Genomic DNA, 14,552 nt, shown 5'->3' on the forward strand with positions numbered 1-14,552 from the left:
AGAGGCTGACGTTTCGGGCCTAGACCCTTCACCCGAAACGTCAGCCTCTCTGCTCCTATGATGCTGCTTGGCCTGCTGTGTTCATCCAGCCCTGCACCTTGTTGTCTCACAAACCTTGGAGAAGTCTGGATATGCCCTTAGAACACAATCAGCAAATATTAAGATTAATCTTGTTTGATGGAGCTATGAAAACCTCATCCATAGGCTAAATTCTGAAATTTTTTTTCATTGTCCACTTTGTGTGCCACAGTATCAGATGCCATGACACAACAGAATGCAGTGCGAATTTTGAACTAGAACCTGGCTAGACTAGTTTTGTTTTGTTTGCCTCATACACCATCACGCAGCATTAGACCCATCAGCAAAATTCCCTGCTCCCATTGAAAGGACTAGGAATTCAACTCCACACCAGAAAATAAGTGAGATTAGAAAGTTACCAGTCTGAAACTGGCAACACCGCCTCCCATTATTATCATTCTGTGGCAGTGCATGGGAAAAACCAGTGTGGAAAGGGAAGGTTAGTGAGCTCTCACACTTCATACTGGTCTGTATATCCTACATTTCCACACAAGTTGCTTTATTTGGAGGGAACACCAAAAAAAAGGTCTTCTGCAAGTATAATTTAATACTCCACCAACGTTGGTTCGTGGGTTCATTTTCAAGAATTCATTGGCTCAAAGCAAATAGGTATGTGATCCAGAAAACTTACTTGTGAAAAGTACTCGACTGATCATGCCTGGCAAAACCATCAGGTACATGGGCAAAAGCTTTATGTAGCCACACAGGACACAACCAGCCTTCACATGTGTAAGGTTCCTAGCAGCAAGACAACGCTGGATAATGACCTGGAGAAATAGGGTAAGAACCTCTTGTTAGAAAATTCTCAAAAGAAGAGATTCAAATTTCTTTTCTTCGAGAATTCAGTATCATCTGTAGTGGCAAATACTCCTAGCATATTACCAAATCATTCTAGGTTAGATACAGATTCAAGTTCCCTTTCCATTACCCTGTCAATCAGTCTGTGCTGAGATACAGCAAAGATTAGATAATAGTCCTTTTACCCTAACCATAAAACAGAATGATCCTGATTTTGGAAGAGGAGCCCTGTTTTAACAGTTTGATGTTTCCTCCACCACCCACTTCCCAGCCTCACTACCTGAGTTTAGCAATTCATTGTCAAATTTGGGGTTCCTGCTTTTGCCCAGTTTAACCCTCCATGGCCAATGAAAACATACTTCTCAGTGGCTTCTGAACTCTTCCCTGCACAATCTCCAATTTTTTCAGGCTTCCATAACCCATAATTCATAAATCACTCAGCCCCTACTGTTCAGATTTTTAAATCCTGACCGTCCTGTTCTTGCCTATCACCTCTGTTCTTTGCAGATGGCCCTCCTGTTCTTAGGACTCATCTGTCACTCCTGGCCATACCACTCTCAGTTTCATCCCTGTCTTTCCAGGTCGACAACTTATACTTCAAACCATAAAATACAATATCTCCTTTATCTTTTAGAAAAATTAAAAACACATTCACAGATATACTTCATACTCTCCTTTAAGTAGAATTAAATGATCTCAGAACCAATCCAAAATGATTCTTCACTTCCAAGGATTTACTTCTGTTGTTTTCCTTTCACAGCCTTGGACCTTTTAATCTTAGAACTGCCTTTCACAGTGTGTTTCTCTTTCCCTGGAGATTCTTCCTCAGGCACAAGCTAGTTGCACCTTTAAGCATCATTTTAACTCCATATGAAGCCTTTTCAATCTGAGCACAAGTTCCCAACCTCATTCCTACCTGGTGAACAACAGCATCTTACTGCCAATCTAGAATCATGGGAGACTAACCTTGCATGTGAAACTTTTAGGGATAATCTAAATGTTCCGCTCTCAATGTCTATCCCTATGGCAGCTTGAATCACATGGAACTTGTATCCAGGTAGAAATGCTGCCAAGCAACTTGTGAGATCCCGACTCTGATTTATCTTGGAAGTAAATGGTCAGTTGGAAGTACAACTCTTTATAGCTCGACATTCTCAACACGTTCCTGAGACCTTGGAAACTCATAGCCTATCCACTGTTAATGCACAGGTTCTCTCTATTGTCTTTAAATATAAACACTTAGCACCTTCTTACCAGTAAAAATATCTGAGCCCTTTTTTATTTCTAACCAGCATACCACTCAGGCTTGCTGTCCTTAATACATATTGTAATGCATGCCTGGTACCCTAGGGTTGGGTACAAACCCAAATCCCAAAAGAGCAAAATTACTATTGCAGGGTCTTTTATGTTTCTTTCAAAAGAACTGTGATTCAATGGTCAATCACTAGCCTACCTGATCACTACACCAGAACCACACTCCAACAATAGTAATGCCGAAGATTAATCCTGGCCAGGGTAGGTCACCATTGACAGCATCTTGCAGAAGGTTGTATGAGTCAGCACGAGGAAGGTAGCATTTGTCAGATATGTTATAGCGGAGAGGATTTATTGAATCATGAAGGCTTGGCACAGCTTCTTTATACTTGTTGAATAAAGCCTGGTAGCCTCCAACTTCATGGAAAGCTGTGGAAGATGGGAGAGGAATCAACAGGTTAACGCTGGAATCTTTTTAGACTCTCCTTTAGAATTCAGGTTTCTCTGACTAGGAATTAACTTTGTGACTCTGCCATGTACTACCTCTGGGTCCTGAATGTCTCTTTTTCTTTTATTTCTCAGCAACCAGAACCGAACAAAATATTTAAGGCACAGTACGTCCTCACTTTAAGATGCCCAGGTAAACTTCACTATATTCTAAAATTGTTGCTCCTTTGCATCTGTTTTTTCAATCTTCTTTGACGTTCTTAACTTGTCATTATTTACATCTATTGTCAGTGTTGGAATTGAGTGTTAGCATTAGATGTGTGTCAGCAAATTGTGTGGTTGCAATTCTCAGCTCTACGGTTCCCACTCAACAGGCTTCCTCTTTTTGCCTGAAATCACTTAACAAATCTCTATCCTATCCTTCATCCCAGTTATTATCCATTCCACTTGGATTTGGTTGTGTCACCTACACCTTTAAGGAGACTGGTAATTTGATCCTTGCGGATTTTGACTCTTACTGCCTGATATCTATTAGACCCGGGATGTGATTGTGTTCTCTATGCCTTAATCATGTTTACTCCTTTCAATTGCTATGTTAATACTACAAGAGATGCTGATATTTCCATTGTGTACTGCATTTTTCCCACAGTAAAGGAAAACATATATGCCATGAAGAACAATGAGTAATGCATTCTACAATTAGTATGCTGTCTATCATTCTGTTTTGAGGCTGGTTGCTTAATGTAATGTAAATACACTACTGTCTATCTTGATAACTACACCCGAGGTAACCTCTTTTGCAACCTCTATAGGACCTAAGTGCTGATTTTTAAAAGCTTTCTTTCAACCACTAGCAGAGATCAAATGAGTTTTGTTAGCATCCAAAATCTGGATGCTTTCTTGAAAGGTCAGGCATCAATAGCAAATTGGTCATTGCATGGCATCCGCGCAAAACACATGGCCACACAACAACTTTTAATTGCTTTTTTGTCCAACAGTCAACATGGAGCTACAATGAAGGATGAATGCATTTTAGGCAACATTTGTTTGCAAGATGTACAAAAATCTGTTCAAGTCCAGCGAAAAGGGCCCAAAACATCTTGAACCATGACAAACATTAATGGTCCCAAACAAAAATGCTTATCGTGAATGTAGTGATTATAACAAGGCTAGCTAGCTGGGCCTCATCCCTGATTGGGGATGTTAATCTGATCCAATCAGAGAGCACTGACTGACATATAGAAAGGGTGAGAGTCAGAGATATTGACACACTGGTACCTGATGCTGTGTGAGGCAGAACTATAATCAACGACTGCTGATGTGTAAATAAAGTATGACTTGATGATGTGATACTGGTGTCTGTGGAGTTATTTCAGTGGTTGTGATTTTTCAGTAAAGTGATGAGTAATGTTATTGTTGTGCTGGCGTAGATAGGCTGCATATGCACTACTTGTGAGGCAAAATGGTATTTCTTCTTTGCTCTCAGTTTTCTCCCATCCTTTTCTCAAGTTGCTGACTCTTCCTGGTTCCAGAAAAACTGGACACCCTCTGACACCTCACCCAAGCTCAGATAGGAGTCCAGATATGTCAGCAGGGTACTCAGTTGAAGAGTATCACTAATCAGCCAGAACCCAACAGGCTCACACGCACTTCCCAGGATGGTTCCTTGATTAGGAATTTGAGCTCTGGCTGATTTCCTTTGTCCCAAAGCTCCAAGCATGACGGTCTGAGTGCATCAGTCCCTGGCCTGGAGAAGATTAGTCAAGACAATGTTACGTGATGGATCCTCATTTTGGTGAAAGACACACCTGGCTGGATCCATCCTCTTTCCTGGTGGGTATCTATTGAACATGTTTGATCCAGTTTAATAGAGATAAAATACTTCATTATCCAACAAGAAGAGACTCTTGCCTTAAACAAGGCAACTAGGTAAAAGATACACTGGTATATTAGGCATTCTTAGTGAGATTGAGGGGTGTCCTCAGTGTTACGTCTTGCTTATCTGAGTCCAAAGCTGTTCCCTGCCTGATTCCATATGACTTCATTATATTGGACAGTGCTTAATGTGCTCCTCAACATTAGACCTTATACAACAGAAATCTGAGCCATTCCACTTCTGTGTAGCTCAATGACTTAATAAGTGAAACTTGGTGAGACATCAAGGGGCAGTTTTAAAATCTTTCTTTTTTGAAAGGCACAAAGTGTGACTCACTTACAGTATCCCATTAGTACAAAAGCTCCAGCAATGATCACAAATGTCTGCACTGTATCTGTGTACATCAGTGCGGCCAGGCCCCCTAGAATCAATTAGAAATAAGTGTTAGCTTTGGACAGAGACAGGACATTTTTATTAACATTATGGGATCGCACCCAAACCACCCCTCTACCACATCTCATGCCAACTCCATCTTTTAATCATCCTCACTTCTTAAATAGGGTATTACATTTGTTTCATGCTGCATAATGCATCAATAGCTCTCCCTTACCACACTGAATCATTAATGCACCCTCAAATGAATACGCTTACTCCTCAATTTCTCACGTTGTCACATTCTTCTAGCGTTTGTTACATCAACTGTCTGCTACCATGTAGGAGGTTCCTTTCATGTTCACTGTCTATTCTACTGATTGTCTCTCCAGAAACAGGCTCCCGATATCTGGAGATGACACACCACAGGGGGATAGTGGGTTCGCTATGGAGGAACAGACTATCGAGCTCAAGGGGAAATGAGGGGTATTTGCTAGTAGATGATGATAAGCTTGTTGGACCCATGCCAGCTGCAGATGATAAACATTATCTATAAGTACTTTAAAAGACCCCGCTGCCACTGAACTCCAGGCTGTCTTTGTTTTGTCATCCTGTCTGAATGCTGTATATCCTCTTTGCCATTTCATCCACAGTCTCCCACAATCAAACGTCATAGAAGTGGGCAATCATCACGGTGATGACAACGAGGAGGAGTAGGAGGTGGAAGAAAGTCTCAATTAGTTGCTAAGTGATGATGATGATAAATCATCTCTTACCCAGTAGGCAAGGGGCAACTAACTCAGCAGCGATTTCTGCACTTTCTTGTATCGTTCTTCCAGCCCCCAAAAATCACAGCATCTTCACAATGTATCATTATTTTCCCATGCAGAAGCTCAGAGACTTTCACCTGAGGAATCTATATAGTGGTGATGGAGAATACTATCCGAGCTGAATGACAGTGAATAAGGGACTTGGAGTGGATGAGAATTTTAATGTTTCATAGCAAAGGCTGCAGAGACAGAGTCCCTTGGCTTCAGAAGCAGCAGATTCTGATTTTATTGGGCCTGCTCTATAAAGAATGAATATGACAACTGTATGTAAGCACTGAGATCAGTCTTCCATGATGTGCAGCATATGATCTCGTTCTTCACTTGGTGCACTGACTTCATGTTCTGTAACACCAAGAAAGCTTTCTCCTTGCTACAAAGATCAATGAAGCATGTGATAGCATCATTCTAGTCTGTCATAGTTTCCCTGTACCAATGTCTCCGACAAAATGGTCTCTCACCCTCACCAGAGGCACAAACTGAATCCCCGGAGACCATACAGCTGAAGCTTGAATAGGCCCTGAAATCCAGTCATCATACGATTGTGGTTGGTTTGTGAGAAGTAGCATCTCAGGGATTTCATCGTTACATTATCTATCCTTTTTGGTAATGATTACCATGATCTGTGGAGCTAAATTAGACCAATGTGATAGAACTGTGGGTCAGTAATTGTACAGTCAACTCTGAGCCAGAAGATTGCAGAATTCAAGCCTTGAACACTAATAACTACGTAGTCTAGCCTGACATATCAGCACGATACTGAGGAAATGCTGCATTGTTGGATGTGTAGTCTTTTGAAAGAGAGGGTAGAATAGGCATCTTCTGCCTTGTCAGGAGGATCTGCTAAAAAATCTCATAGCACTACATTGAAGAAGGCAGGGAGTTCTTCCCTGTCTCCTGGTGTTATGAACCCATCTGATAGTAATGGTCAGACAGCATGGAGAAAAACTCCAAAGGTAACTTTGATTTACAGTATTATTGTATTTAAATTCTATTTCTTTTAAAAATGGACAACCTGGCTGTAATCAGGCCGAGGCTGATCACAACTGTATTTTCAGCAGCTTCTGAATCCCATGCATTTTACAGATATATCAGGTAAATCTGACACAAAGGACTCAGAGATGAGCTGTCAACTTCCAACCAGCTCTGAATAAAGGGACACATCAAGACATGTTATGCTTTAATGATCACTGATAATTTTTACAGTTACGTTGGTACCTGACAATGGAAAGTCTATTTGGAAAGGTGAAGCTGTATTGTTGGTTTAGCTACCTTCTAATTAGGCCATAAGCACCTAAAATGTCTATCTTTGTCATATAACTGATATTGTAGCTGGTTGAATTGTTTAAATATACAGTTCTGGGAATCTAATTCATTGTTGTTGACCTCCAAAGCAATCGCAGGACTTCAGGCCAAGATGACTGTGTGTCCAAATTATTGGTTGGAAAGGAGCCTAAACTTCACCTGCAAGAAGGAAAACCACTGGGTCCAGCTCACCACAAAACTATCATTAGGCACTGACCTTGGGAAGTTAGGACTCATGAACTGATTGTTTTTCAATACCTCTGGATTTACCAAAACTTGTAATTTATAACCTATTTCCTTCCCGGTTTTGACTTCCTGAATTTCCAGAGTGCTTATGTGCCTAAATGGAATAGTAAAGCAATTCTTTGCATTTTAAATGTCTGTTAATCAACTTTATCTTTGATTTCGTCTGAAAGGATCTTGCTGTGGGAATATTTCAAAAGCTGGAAACTGAAAATCTGAGGCCTACCTCAGTCAGGGACAGGAATAGAACATGAAAGGAGTAAATCAACCAATATCTCTCTGTCTCTGGCTTAAGAGTGTTAAAGCAATTATAAATGTAATGACTTAAATTTATGTTTACCCCCATTCCCCCTTTGTCTGTGACAGGATTGAGAGTTCATGCCTGGGACTTGATTTATTAAAGTGAGCCAATCAGATAATTAAAAATACAAAAATTTGACCACAGTACAAAATTTAAAAACAAGCCTGAACTGGATTGAGGGAAATCGATTGGAAGCCAATAGGAAAAATTCAGTGGCTGAGATTGTTTTAGACAGGACCCAAAGCAAAGCCTTTTTGACCTAAGGTTAGAACAAGGGCAAACTTTGATGTGAAGACACTTTTTAAAGAAAGGAAATCTGACACTGATATCCCTGCGTACTGATCAGTTAAAAGCAGTAGCTGGGGAGTAACAGTTAACATTACCTGGCAAAGTCAAAAGAAATGAAATGCTCCAAATTTTGTTTGAGCATCTTAATCTCAGCCCATCTTTGGAACAGTTAGATGGAGGGTTAGATCTTGGAAACTACTTCATCGTCCAGCTACAGTTGGGAAAGTTGAAGACGCAGCTGGAGTTTGAGGACAGAAAGAAAGAGAAGGACAGGACTTTCCAGCCCTGAAATTTGGAACTGGAATTAAAGGTCAAGTAATAAATTAAGCAAATAGAAACTACTAAGGGAAAACTTATGGCCACCTCTCCTGTAACACTCTCCCTGCTCCAGAACAGAGCCTTAAATACGTAATGTTTGTGACTAAATTTGAAGAGGATGAGGGGGCAATCCTTTTTCACCACCTCTGAAGAGGCAATGGAACAGCTATGATGACTACAGAAAATGTGGACCGTTATGATCAGGATCAGTTAACCCAGGAAAGCTCCAGAGGTAAATTCCAGGCTGACCCCTGAAGCATCCCTCAATTATGAGCTATCATCTTTGCTGCATATGAGCTGATCCCAGAGGCCTATCACCAGCAATTCTTGAAAGCTTGAAAGAAACCCAAGCAGAGCTATTTGGAGTTAGAAAGGTGAAAGGTAGAAAGTTGGGTGGTTCTGTTCAATTACGGTGCATCTATGATGAATAATGGGGGCTGATATTACTGGAAGAAGGTAAAGATCGCATCTCCCACCTCCCCCTCCGCAGCCTGGGAATGTATTTGGAGGAACAGCGGATACTCACAGCTAGGGATGCACTTCTCACAGTGAACAGATACAAACTCACCCATAGGCCTGAATCCCCACTAGATTCTTGCCAAACCATCCCCTAGAGTATTTGAAAGATAAGCAGAGTAGGTAGGAGAAACCCTCTGAATAGAAAGGAAAACCCAAAGGAGGGTGCAAAAAGTCCTCCTACAGTTTGTAAGGAGGCCCACCAAGGCAGGATGCCTATTGAAACAAAACAGGCCACCCCAGACTGAAATGATGGAAGTTAAAAGAGAAGCCCTCGGGACTTGTAGAAATCCATGAGTTCACTCCGGAGTGATGTGACGCAATGGGGGTTGCAGAACCTGTGCTGCAGCATCTCAGCACCCAGTAGAGTTTTCTCTATGTGTGGCCAACTCAGGAAAACTCCCAGAAAGCATGAGGAGTCTTACCCTTATGGGAACGGTGTCCTTATACCCTGTCCCAGAATGTAAGCTTTGCTAAGACACAGTGGGACTACACAATTCCTCACATCAGGGAGGTTTCTATACCTTCCACCCACCATCGCACCATTCTCTACTCTCCACCAGCACCTCCACTACAGGGGACTGGGTGGAAGACGCATGTCTCTATCTGTCCATGGAGTGCACCTACAGTATGGCTACATCTTGGATGGAGTGATCATAGGGATTATTTCAGAACTCCTGGGAATAGGGATAGATTTCCTACTCAGGATGGCCTGCCGCAGGTGCTTAGTGGTCCCATACTCATTCTGGATGAGTAGTAGGCCAGGCTGAGCTGAGATCCTCTTTCCAAATTTAGAGAAGCACCAGGCTCTTAGTTGGTGAGGAAACTGTCTTACTTCAATTGAACAGATACCCCACGTGAACCAGGGGATCCCAAAAAATATGGGACAGAACTGGGATACAGAAACAGCCCAAACCAGGCAGAGCTTTTTAAAGGAAAGAGCAGAACGCCTATCGAGCTGACACCATTTTCCCAAATTTAGCAGGAAACCGGGGAGTTTCTAGATAGGCGCATGAATAGTGAGGGAAATGCCTCACAGAATGAAAGGGATGCAGGTAAGTACAACCTGAACCGATCAGCCACCTGGGGGCAGTACTGTCTCAAAAAATGTGAGAAAGGAAGAGGGGCCAATCTCTCCCCACTGTTACCGAATGGAAAACATTAATGCCCCTGAAGTTCCACTGCACTTGTGATTGCCAAAGGGGCAGTTTAAGTGCAGATGAAGCAGAATCCAACACACACTGAGTATCCACATAAAGGTGAATATATCTGAGGATAGCCAACAGGAATTGATTGAAAGAAGAGACTGGAGGATCTCTCAGCTGGAAACTTCAGCTCAAAGACCCAGTTAATACCACTGACAAAAGAACAATGGAATGCTTTAATCCACCTATCCCCACTCAGGAAATGTAATGAAATCCAAGGGGATCTATCAGGGTCTACCAACTAATGATCCATGATGCTTATGTGGGCAAAGCCCCACTACTAAATCAAAATCCTTATCAGCTTATCACCTTAGTCCCAGGATGGAGTGTTAGAGTAATATCATCAAATCCTTGAAACAAAATTCATGAGGAGATAATTACTTCTCCTCTGCATTAATGTTTGTTCCTTTTTACGTTTTTCTTTAAGATAAGTGAGAGAATGATAATATTCCTTCTTGATTTATGTCCCTCTTCTCCTCAAGTATGTTTTTAAAAATTGAGATAAAATTAGTTTCTTTCATCAAGGATGAAGGTGTATCATGGCCAGGGGCTATGTGAAGAAAGTCTGCAGAAAACTTTATTTTCTTTCATATTATTACGTTTAAATTCAGTTTCTTTTAAAATGGACAACATTGCTAACATCATAAAATGACCAAGGCTGATCACATGATTGAATTTTCAGCAGCTCCTGAACCCCCTGCATTGTACAGTACTTCCAGCTAACGCTGACACAAAGGACTCAGAGATGAGCTGTTTGCCGACAAGCAACTCTGTACAAAGGACAAACGTTATATCCTAGTATGATAAAATGCTTTTACAGTTACCTGGTCACTTCTAAATGGAAATTCTAATGGAAACAGTAAAACTATAGTGCTACCTTAACAACCTTAGTCCACTGAGATAGGCCATCTGTATCTGATATGCCTGTCCTTCTCATATGACAGAAATTGGAACTGATTGAATTACTTAAATGTTCAAGTTGCTGTTTGACTTCCAGAGGGAGAGTAAGACTCCAGGCCATGTTGGCAACTTGCCTTAGACCCTGCATTTCATTTGCTGGCTAGAAAGAAGCCTATACTTCACATGCAAGAAGGAAAAACTAGCAGGCACAGCTCACTAAGGAAACTACTACTTGACCCTGACTTCCACAAAGTTCTGCAAGTAAACTGATTTTTCCTTTAAGACCAAAACTTACAATTAGTAACCTATCCTCTCTCCTGTCTTCCTTTACTTCCAAAGTGCTTTTGTTCGTAAATAGACTAGCAAAGAAATTCGCCACGTTCTGAATGTTTTGTTAATAAATCCTATCTTTGATTTCAAATTAAAGGATTTTCCTGTTGGTTTACTTCAAAAGTTTTAATTCCAAAAACCAGGGTTTAGGAAACCCCTTTGGTTTACCTCAGTAGTGATAGGAGGTTAACCTTTCAAGTTCAGGTTTGACCCTGATAAATCAACACTACAGTTCCTCCAAGGCCAATAATTTCCAAATTATCGTTCCCAGAAATGCCCTTAGTACTCCAAGTGTGGTCCAGCTACAACCTTGCATAGCTAAAGCATGAGTTCTACTCCTTGTATTTCATTACTGTATTGAAGATCAGCATCTAGAATAACAGGGTTGGGGAGCTGGATGACAGTGGGGAACGTTTTAATTTAGAGCAGTTTTTCTGAAGTTTAGATGGAATTTTTGTTGTAGTACTGGTGATTAATTCAACACCATCATGGTTCTGCTGAAAAGAAATGAAACTGTTTGTCCCAAGATATTAAGATTTCTTCCCACAGTATAATAGTCAAAAATGTAATCTTATTATTATAAAGGGAAGGTGCATGGTTAATATTAGAGCAAGGACATTGTCAATTGGCATTCCAAATTATTCTAAGCAATCCTGTAAAAATTTACAGAGCCAAAGGGTGAAAGGTCTCAAGACTAATTGTAATAGAACACGATTGAGGAATTTTAATTGCGCAGTCATTTATGCTTTTGTCAGTGTATGTTAAAAATTAAAAGAGGAACATTTTATTTGAAGATATTGCTTAACATGTTAGTTTTATCAACCGAAACAAATTACTGTTTTGGAAAGAGTGCAGCAAGGTTGTCCATTTGTTGGACAGAGTGATATGAAACTAGTAAATGGCTATTTTTCTCTTTTATTTTGTTCTTTCAACCAGAAGTAACATCAATTAAGCCAAAAACTCACATTAACACTGGGGATGGAGGCAATAGCTTGAAAATGCAATGTTCCTAAAATAATTTGCTGAATTAATGCACTATGGAATAGAGAAAACTAGATCTGATTTTGTTGATAAATCTCTATGGGCAGTGTGTGGGCCTCAAGTAGGCAATTACAATGTTCTCAGCAATGGCCTTGACATGACAAACTTTGCATACATGTTTGCTTCTAGTAAACTAGTTTTACTTTGACTTGTCAGTAGCTTTCTAAATGCTGACTATGTACTCCCAGCCTAGCAAGTAAAGAGTAAATCCAGATTATTCTGTAGAATCAAATAAAATAATTTTTATATTTTGAACCACTGAGGATTTACAATTATAAGAGTTATCTAAGTAATGGCAATTGATTTAGATGAAAAAGGAAAATGCTTAGAATCTTATCCAGTAGGATATTATCCCTGTCAATATCCACATTGGGAGTTTCTAAGAGCCACAGTTCATTTGCGAGGTGGACATTCAAATCACTAAAGACTGATTGTGCCACATAACTTGTTCATCTGTGGGAAGATTGTAATCAAGCCACATTTGATCCTGTCCACATCAGTGAAGCATTGCAATAAAAATCACTTGTTCTGAGGATGTTTAATATTTAATATTGCTGGAAGACTTAAGTTTAAAAGGATTGTGGAAAATTGATGTATTTCAAGTTTAATTTATAGTTTATTGGAATAGTAGATTTAAAAGTCATAATTGAAAGTTCACTGCGGACTTTGGAGACATTTTATTAAAACAAAGATTCTTATAATTTGTGTGACTGGTGATAGCTACCTGTTTTGCTGTTGACCCTTGCATGGACTTGGGGAGGTGTTTGTTTTATCTGGATCTGTTGGGGAAGAATATGGTGCCAGCTGATTTCTTCATTTTCTGAAAATAAAACTCTTTTGTTCTTTTGAAAGAGTGATTGAGGATCTTGAGATTATATTTCCTGAGGAAGCAATGTCTGCAAGACTTATGAGACAACCATTCATGATTAATGATTTGCCCATATGTACCAGTAAAGTAAATTGCAGCATTGGCCAAAGTGTATTCTTTTCAGAAAGCCAATCTCTACAGAGAAATCCATTTTTCATTTTCTCTTTTCCCGAATTGAGTGCGTTTGCTTGTGTGTTTGGGGACTATTTAGAAGAATAAGCATTTAAACTTCTTTATTATTTCCTGTGTATTTTATCCAATTATTACATCTTTACTGATTAACTTCTCTGATAATAAACCCGTACCTGTTTGATTAAAACCCTAGTTGATGTACCTTGTTGTTTGAAACCAGATATATTAAAGGTATTTAATTAGTCAACTTGATACAAGAAAAAATGTTTTTATTTTATGTTGTGACTCATGGAGCCATGGGACTGGCGTGATGGTGTTCTCCTCCAACCTCAGTCATAATACACTGAATATTGTTGAATACAGGAACCATTGGTCTTTTTTTTTCTTCTTCCAACCTTTGTGCACTTAGGCCAATTTTGACACAACTGTCACTACCACATCTGTGATCAGCTGACTAAACACAGATGAGAGATAATGGTCAGCACCTTCTTATTTGTAGGGTTCACTTCTATACAGAGCGAAGTCAGTACACGCTAGGGATGTGAAGAAACTTGGGGCTCAGTTTGATACCAGATGTATCAACTTAACTGAGTACATACCAGACATTAAAATTGTTTTTTTTCTGTCTCCGTGTGGCCAATTTTTCCAATTATCATGTTCTCAATTTCTTAATTGCCAATTGAAGAATTGTTCACTTAAGCAGGATATTCACCTGCCTGACCTTCTGATCCTACCTGTCACAGTGTAGATGCAGGTAATAATTAGCAGTGCAATTACTGCGACATATATGTTCCACCCTAGAGCTTGTTGGATGAAGATTGCTCCAGAGAACATGTCCACCTGTCATGAAATCAGATGAAAATCAATGAATAATGTGAATTGGAGTGAAATGAAAGAGGGAGTTGTATTATCAGGTCTGGATAAATCAAAAGACTGAATAGCCATTAAGGTATCTTAAATTCAGAACAATGCATCTCGCCAACAGATAAAGAGAAAGTCCGATTTTCAGGAACTCATAAGAAGAAATTTCTCCATAAGGACATCTTTGAAAGAGCAGACCTCCTCTTCAGTGAGTTTTTGTAGAGACTGTCAAGAAAACGTGATGAATATGTGGAAATACTCACTGAGATCTTGGTAAATATGTACAGAAAGAGAGAGATGAGAGAGAGGTAGAACCTGATTCGATTTCCTCCAAACCTCTTCATCAGGTACTGAGGCATAGTGATGACCTGAAAAAGAACACAGGATGTTAAGCAGTGGGCAAGCATGTCCTTCTGCAATTTTTCTCCCTCTTCAGATAGACACTGAATCAACTTAGCTCTGAGATAGTAGGAACTGCAGATGCTGGAGAATCTGAGATAACAAGGTGTAGAGCTGGATGAACACAGCAGGCCAAGCAGCATCATAGGAGCAGGAAGGCTGACGTTTCGGGCCTAGACCCTTCATCAGAAAT

General features: G+C 40.1%; 1 protein-coding gene across 3 annotated transcripts in view; it reads right to left on the reverse strand.

Annotated features, from left to right (window-relative positions):
• slc5a2 (solute carrier family 5 member 2) overlaps nt 1-14,552 on the reverse strand; it is a 52,502-nt gene that overhangs the window by 15,741 nt on the left and 22,209 nt on the right. For all 3 annotated transcript variants that reach the window (XM_048612522.1, XM_048612523.1, XM_048612524.1), the window contains exons 5-9: nt 14,224-14,328; nt 13,834-13,939; nt 4,794-4,874; nt 2,330-2,559; nt 710-845 (exon numbers count right to left, since the gene is read on the reverse strand). In XM_048612522.1, the coding sequence (XP_048468479.1) occupies nt 710-845; nt 2,330-2,559; nt 4,794-4,874; nt 13,834-13,939; nt 14,224-14,328 (658 nt within the window). The remainder of the gene's footprint in view (nt 1-709; nt 846-2,329; nt 2,560-4,793; nt 4,875-13,833; nt 13,940-14,223; nt 14,329-14,552) is intronic.

Source organism: Rhincodon typus, chromosome 26 (assembly GCF_021869965.1).
Source record: "Rhincodon typus isolate 14 chromosome 26, sRhiTyp1.1, whole genome shotgun sequence".
NCBI lineage: Eukaryota > Metazoa > Chordata > Chondrichthyes > Orectolobiformes > Rhincodontidae > Rhincodon > Rhincodon typus.